Source organism: Saccostrea cucullata, unplaced genomic scaffold, assembly GCF_032062105.1.
Source record: "Saccostrea cucullata isolate Sc308-1 unplaced genomic scaffold, CSIRO_AGI_Scuc_v1 ctg4916, whole genome shotgun sequence".
Taxonomy (NCBI): domain Eukaryota; kingdom Metazoa; phylum Mollusca; class Bivalvia; order Ostreida; family Ostreidae; genus Saccostrea; species Saccostrea cuccullata.
The window spans coordinates 33,747-41,845 of NW_026930544.1; the positions used below are offsets into that span (position 1 = coordinate 33,747).

An 8,099-nucleotide genomic window follows, 5' to 3' on the forward strand; every position below is an offset into this window, starting at 1 on the left:
TGGCAGGTAAGACGGTTGGCATGAGATGCTTACTCCTCCATGGCACCTGATCCAATCGCTGATATTTTCGTGGTCTAAGTTTGCTCTGCTCCAAAATTTGCATTGTTCAGTAGACGTTTGAAATTGAATACTGTTCGTTATTTCCATACATTCTATCTGTATAACATGGCATGTTGAAAAAGCAAGATGTAAATAGAAAAACGACAAATTTCAGGATTTAACAAGTATTTCAAATGCATTATCAGATACTTGTGCTTATTTTGTGCACACAACACATGTTAGATACATATTGTTGTGGTATGGAGTGCATGCCAGTGCTCCACACACAGCTTTCACAGGGTAGAAAGATTTTCCATTATCATTCCGTTCTCCTGCTGTTAGAACATCCGGGTGTTCATCCAGACATATGTATTGTGAAGCAGCTGCAAAACTGGCGTTTCCTGCTGCTAAGTATCCATGATATTGTTCAGTCCACCCAGAGTAGCAGCTGTTCTTTCCTGGAATCATCAAAACGCTGGACTGTGTCTTCCTTCTACAAACCACACAAGGCATATCATCCCCATTCTGATGACCAAAATCAGTGGTATCATATTCTGCTCCATAAATGTAAGCATAAGAGGAGGTAAATTTGGTGGTCAGGTTAGGATCACGTGGTAGACAAACAAACTCAGCTGCAGCACCTGTGTGAGTAGGCCAAGATCCAAAACCAAATCCTACAAAATATAAGTTTACTCTCATGAATTACTACGAGTACAATATAATAATGAAATTCGGAAACAATTGCTAGACAAAGGAATTAAAGTGCAAGTTTAAAATTTTAAATAATATTTGAAAATGGCAAATGTGGCTAGCAGATGGGTTGATGCTTTAAGGACATACGCAAGGTACCTTACCAACTGATAATTTTTCAAGATTGTCTAAATTTAAACTTATAATACTATTATATGTTCCTTGACATTTTTGAAAAGGTATCAAATTTTGAAAAATTTTGCATTATTCAAAGAAAAATAAACAAAAATTACAAAACATAAATTACAGATTTTTTTCATGAAAAATTGTTTTAGCAGAGGTGTACAAATCCATATATATACATTAAAAGTATTGCACGTAGGTCCTTCATTTAGTGGAACTCTTCAATTCCAGGGAAGAATCCAATAAAGTCCAAACTACGTTGCGTTTGATCTTAAGAAAAAACAACTTAATACCTTTATTATGATCTTACCAGAGTAAACCAATTCTGTGTTGTTATCAGAAGGACAATCCTTTCGTCCCCATCTTACAAACACTCCACCAGCTGTTAAATATATAAAAAGTAATTTGATAATATTACAATATATAGTGTACTGAAATGTTTCCAGTATTACAATATTTAGTTTGAATTCCAATGAAATATTAAGTGTGCTGAAAGTGTTTCCGGTATTGTAATATTTAGTATGTTAAGTGTGACTCCAATCTTACAATATTAAGTGTACTGGAAGCGTTTCCAGTATTACAATATATAATGTACTGAAAGTGTTTCCAGTATTACAATATTTAGTGTGCTGAAGGTGTTTCCAGTATTACAATATTTAGTGTGCTGAAAGTGTTTCCAGTATTACAATATATAGTGTACTGAAAGTGTTTCCAGTATTACAATATTTAGTGTGCTGAAAGTGTTTCCAGTATTATAATATTAAGTGTACTGAATGTGTTTCCAGTCTTACAATACTTAGTGTACTGAAAGTGTTTCCAGTATTCCAATATTTAGTATGCTGAAAGCGTTTCCAGTATTACAATATTAAGTTAGCTGAAAGTGTTTCCTGTATAACAATATTTAGTGTGCTGAAAGTGTTTCCAGAATTGCAATATATAGTATACTGATTGTGTTTCCAGTTTTACAATATATAGTGTACTGAAAGTGTTTCCAGTATTACAATATTTAGTATGCTGAAAGCGTTTCCAGTATTACAATATTAAGTTAGCTGAAAGTGTTTCCTGTATTACAATATTTAGTGTGCTGAAAGTGTTTCCAGAATTGCAATATATAGTATACTGATTGTGTTTCCAGTTTTACAATATATAGTGTACTGAAAGTGTTTCCAGTATTACAATATTTAGTATGCTGAAAGCGTTTCCAGTATTACAATATTAAGTTAGCTGAAAGTGTTTCCTGTATTACAATATTTAGTGTGCTGAAAGTGTTTCCAGTATTACAATATTTAGTGTGCTGAAAGTGTTTCCAGTATTATAATATTAAGTGTACTGAATGTGTTTCCAGTCTTACAATACTTAGTGTACTGAAAGTGTTTCCAGTATTCCAATATTTAGTATGCTGAAAGCGTTTCCAGTATTACAATATTAAGTTAGCTGAAAGTGTTTCCTGTATAACAATATTTAGTGTGCTGAAAGTGTTTCCAGTATTACACTATTTAGTGTACTGAATGTTTCCAGTATTGCAATATATAATGTACTGATTGTGTTTACATTATTATAATATTTAGTGTGCTGAATGTGTTTCCAGTATTATAATATTTAGTGTACTGAAAGTGTATCCAGTATTACAATATTTAGTGTGCTAAAAGTGTTTCCAGTTTTACTATATATAGTGTGCTGAAAGTGTTTCCAGTATTACAATATTTAGTGTGCTAAAAGTGACCCCAGTCTTACAATATTTAGTGTACTGATAGTGTTTACAGTATTACAATATTTAGTGTGCTGAAAGTGTTTCCAGTATTACAATATATAGTGTGCTGAAAGTGTTTCCAGTATTGCAATATATAGTGATTGAAAGTGTTTCCAGTAGTACAATATTTAATGTGAATGTGTCTCCATTATTGCAATATTAAGTGTGTTGAATGTGTCGGCTGTCTTGCAATATTTAGTGTGTTGAATGTGTCTCCAGAATTAACAATATTAAGTGTAGTGAAAGTGTTTCCGTTCTTGCAATAATAATAGTACTGAATGTGTAACCGATCTTATAATATTTACTGTGTTGAATGGGTCTCCATTCTTATAATATTTAGTGTACTGAAAGTGTCGTCAGATTTTCAATATTTAGTGTGCTGAAAATGTTTCAATTGTTAAAATACATGTATTTGGTGTGAATGTGTCCCAGGAATTACAATATTTAGTGTGCAGAAAGTGTTTTCGGTCTTACAATAATTTATGTGCTAAAAGTGTCTCAAGTCTCACAATATTTATTACATGTATGCTCAATGTCTCTCATGTCTTACCGTAATTAGTGTGTTACTGTGTTTTTCAGTTTTAAAATTTATATTGTGCTAAATGAAATTCAAGTGTTACAAAATTAAGTTTCTTGCGGATGTCTACAGTCTCACAAAATGTAGAGAGCTCAATGTGTTTCAATTACTAGTATTATAATTCTAATATTTAGTGTGTTCAATGTTTTTTTCCAAACCTACCATTTTTAGTGTACATTATACTTAATACTTCTTTCCAGTTTAACAATATTTGAATTGCTTTTATTTCTAGTATTACAATATTTAATGTGTTGAATGTCTTTATACTCTTATTCTCCTAGGCAGTGTTTTGAGTGGGGTCTCAAGTGTTTAAGTCCTTTGTATACTGGCCCCGGGATCATGAAACATCTTATAAGCTTAAGTCAAAATCTTTAAATTATACTTAAATATATTAGAAGACAAGCAGACCCAAATTAAAATATGTTTCAAACATTCAATATTGATTCATAATTAAAAGTGTTGTTATTCAGAAATTTTAATATTAATTCAATAATGAATAATTATTTTACAGGGTTTGAAAATTTGACTTTTAAAAGTTTAAGTCTGTTTCTAATCGATCTTGGGGCCTGGATGATTGATCACTACCCTTACAACATTCAGTGTGCAGAGTGTTTCCTGTTTGACAATATTTTGGGTAACTATTACGGTACGTATTGCGTATTTCAGTATCTGTTCTAGCATCCCTAGTTCTACAATATTTGCGTACTGGGTCTATGCATTTGGATATTTAGAGAAACAGACTAACAATGGAGCTAAACAAAAATTTAATTGGTCAAGGAAATTATGCTGTTCAACACCGATTATATTATTGACCGGACACTATTCTAAATTTTCTAACAAAATATTAGGAGTTAAGGATTTGTGTTCGGGGATAAATTTTCTGTTTCTAAAACCTCTAAAGAGAGATGTTGCTGATTTTGTAATTAGACAGAGACCGGTATTTGTGTGGTTCTGAAGTGCTTTGGAGAGACGAAACCATTGATTTTCCTCCTCTTAACATGTTATCGAGAGAGAAGAAAAAACAAACAAGAACATGAAGAATGTAGTGCTAATTGAATCCTGAGTGATCTTAAGAATCGCCTTGTATCACCAACTTCTCCCAATCAACCCCAGCTTATAGATTCCCCTTCACTGACAATCCCCTAATCATGCCGAAAACAGGTCTAATTTCGACAACCGAAAAACAAGTTGGATTGTTTTTCTATCTTTTTTTTCAATTTCAGAAACTTTATCTGTTGCCTATCCTAAGCCTTGAGCACGAAACATTTTAAATTAGGTTCTTTTCATGATACTCACAACTTTGTGATAATTATTTCCCCTATCCTTGCTTTTTGCATTATAATTACATACTATACTCATATAAAACTGTACACTATATCATTACAAATGCAGCTAATTTTAAAAAAGAAAAAATATGTGTACAATCTTTGCTTCTTATTGATAAGAAGTTTGAAATATTTTCATCTTAATTTCAAAAACCAATTAGTCCGATTTGTGCTAGAGTTAAAAAAAGAAAACAACAAGTAAAAGAAGCACAAACTAAGCTCGAAGAAAGAAGAAGATGAAGAATATATTTAAAGTTTATTTTCTAGAACTAAACCTAAGTGGATAGATAATGGAGAGAAGCCTACATGTACCAAATATTTTCTGAGTCTGGGGAGAAGAAATTGTAAAAAAAAAAAAAAAAAAAAAAAAGAAAAAAGAAAAAAAAAAAACATATAACTAATAATGGTATTGTCACCTGGCAGTCTGATATTCTAACAGCAGTATATTCATGTGGGAACATATTAAGTTATACGGCGCAGAATTGGAAAGCATCATTAGTATACTGAACACATTGATGTATTTGCGCTTAAAGAACTTGAAGGTTTGATATTAAAAGAGGAATTCCTATGATTTATGAAAATATTTAATAATAAAGATCAGATATAATATTTGTTCCAGAAAACTTTTATCAAACATTTATTTTAAACAGTAACACAAAAAATGGAAGCTTTAACGAAACTACGCCCCAACATTTTTCGATGGAGGTATTTATAAAATTTTGATGATAAAAAATCCTATACTAAAGGAACAGTAAGCAATCGTGACGCCATAGAGTTTTTTTTCAAAATTAAAAGAACCGATTTTTCTGTTTTTTATTGATGTTCATTTATTTATTCATATGATAATTTTGGCTACTATATCACTAAGCACACTAAATATGTACATGTTTTGATAAATCATCCATGAATATATTTTGTTGAATATAAAATTCCGATTCTTTCCTTAAGTAACTATTCTTGCGGATTTTCTCGTTATTTCCCGATCAGGACGAGGAGAACACAGCAAAAGTGACCAGTCGGTAGAGGATGCTCACTTCTCCATGGCACCTGATACCACCTCTGATGTTTTGGAGGTCCGTGTTTGCTCTGCTTCATTTTTGTATTGTTTTATGGACTTTTGAGCTCGAATCGTGTTCGTTATCTCCATTTGCTAAATTTGACAATGGAATGTTTTGCCTACCTAATCGCACAATGAGCATGACCAGTCAATAGGGGGTGCTTACCCTTTTAGGGATTGATCCCACCTCTGAAATTTCCTGAGGCCCATTTTTTATGCCCAGTGTTCACAGATTTGTTTTGTTAGCAGATTATTTTAGTTGGATCACTGGTCGTTATTTTCGCCTTCTTATTTAAGTGTGTCCCCATTATTTTCATTGGTCTACAAATCTTTCCTGTCATTTAATTTGTCCTTACCGTAATAAACAATTTGAACAATAACTTATCGTAAAATAATTTAAAACTAAACTAGAGGTTCTGAGAACACTGAGCTCGCAAAATGATACCACTGCCTCCGATATGATTATAATGACAAAGTCTATGTTTTGAATTGGGAGACCAGAAATTAGTGTCAGATCAAAAAGTTAACATAGAAGTCCTACTTGTCTTTGACATCTGATCCCACCTTTAGTATTTTTAGGGTTCAGTTTTTTTCTCTCTTCACAATATATATTCTTTACTAGAATTATAAGTTGAAAAGTTAGATATCTGATCCGTTTTCTCATTAAGCTTCATTATGAACGACCTTTAAACCTCAACAGTTCAGTGTTGAATTTATATAGGAGACGCAGAGTGTCGTCATTCGTCAAGATCGATTCTGCCTTTTCATACAATATTATAATGCAATATGATTACGTTCTCTTAGACTAGGTTTTCGTTTTTTGTCATCTTAAGATAATTTTTATTTAATATATTATTTTTATATATTATATAATATATACAGTATTATATTTAATATATTATAAATTCTATATTCACAAAAAAGTTTATTGCAATTTTCCTAATTTTGCAAATGCATATATATGATATCAGCCTCATTTCTCTTGATAAACAATTTCTTTTCAAAAATGATAAAGTTAATGAACTCTATATATAATAGATATACCTATGTACTATATATTGCATATTCTAGGATCTGATCATGCCAAAATCCTTTTCAAAGATGAAATTGCCTGTACTTAAAACTATTATTTTACTCTCCAACGCAATACGAGAAGATTGAAAATGTAAAAAGAAAGGCAACAGATTCATCATTTTAATGAAATTCAAATGAAGATTAATTTTAAAGATGCTCTGCTAAAGATGTTCATTTTGTGCACACAACACACGTTAGATACATATTATTATGATAAGGAGGACATGGCAGCGAGCCACACACCGCTTTGACGGAGTGGACCCATTTTCCGTCATCGTTACGTTCTCCTGCTCTTAGGGCCTCGGGATGTTCATCAACACAGATGTACTGCGAAGCTGCTTTGCTTGCATAGTATCCGGTTGCTAAGTATCCATGATACTGCTCCGTCCATCCCGAGTAGCAGCTATTTTTTCCTGGAATCATCAAGACGCTGGATTGCGTCTTCCTTCTGCAAACTACACAAGGCAAGTCATCTCCATCATGCAGACCAAAGTCAGTGGAGTCGTATTCTGCTCCATACATATAAGAAAAAGAGGAGGTGAATTTTGTGGTCAGGTTTGGGTCGGGTGGTAAACAAACAAACTCAGCTGCAGCACCAGTGTGGCTTTGATGAGATCCTCCACCAAATCCTACAAAGGCCAAAAACCAAGTTATCTAAAAATAATTATGACAATATTCGAATTTTGATGTCTATCATCGAATTGAATCGTTTTTTGATAAAAGTGATGATAACTTTTAAATAATTTAAAAATCTGTGTTTCCTCTGCCCTCGATTTGAATTGTTTTATTTGACTTTCGAGCTTGATTACATTCCTTAATTATCATTATGTTTCACCATAAAGAACCTCTTCACATCCTTTTTCTAGGCACCTGCTAAGTCTTATAAAAGGTAGTAACCGTTCCTTTTTCAAGCACTGGGTATTTCAAACTGAAATTTATGGGTATTTCGTGATGAGTCTTGAAAACCGATGCCCACTTATCTCAGTACATGTAATAAGTTCATTCACTGCTCAGTGGTTGTAGGTTCCGAGTAAAAGTAGCTCATTTACCGGTTCAGGTAAGGTTTATTTATGCGTGAAATGTTCAAACTAAGAACGTTTAGTAACATACAATCAATCAATCGTAGCACTTTCAAAACTACCTGAGTAAACAAGTTCAGTGTTGTTATCAGAAGGACAATCCTTTCGCCCCCATCGTACAAACACTCCACTAGCTGAAATGTACAATTATACGTCAAATTTTGCGTTATATATAGATTGGGAAGAAGATCAAAATCATTCAAGAAAGTAACCATATTACAAACAATTTTCCAATTTTCCATTTGTTTTAAATACCTCGTTCAATTGTCCTTATAAGTTTATTTACTTGGATAAAATTTAAAATATTTGATATCTTTTCTTGTTT

The 8,099-nt window shown here is 32.3% G+C and overlaps 2 protein-coding genes across 2 annotated transcripts; both read right to left on the reverse strand.

Moving 5' to 3' along the window:
• Positions 1-255: 255 nt before the first annotated feature.
• Positions 256-3,417, reverse strand: LOC134228957 (short-chain collagen C4-like). The gene is made up of 3 exons (XM_062710658.1): positions 3,402-3,417; positions 1,223-1,294; positions 256-713 (listed from the first exon to the last, which is right to left on the reverse strand). The coding sequence occupies exons 1-3, from the start codon at positions 3,415-3,417 to the stop codon at positions 256-258; spliced, it is 546 nt and encodes a 181-aa protein (XP_062566642.1).
• A 3,442-nt stretch (positions 3,418-6,859) lies between these two features.
• On the reverse strand, positions 6,860-7,918 carry LOC134228958 (short-chain collagen C4-like; the record flags this gene model as incomplete). Its single annotated transcript, XM_062710659.1, has 2 exons — positions 6,860-7,324; positions 7,837-7,918. Coding segments are annotated over 2 exons (540 nt in total), but the record flags the coding sequence as incomplete, so codon positions are not given.
• Positions 7,919-8,099: the final 181 nt, after the last annotated feature.

Excerpts from the sequence above, each read along its gene's own strand:
- LOC134228957 (XM_062710658.1), bottom strand. Across the intron at positions 714-1,222 it reads CACAGAATTGGTTTACTCTG|GATTTGGTTTTGGATCTTGG; the intron begins GTAAGATCATAA and ends TATATTTTGTAG.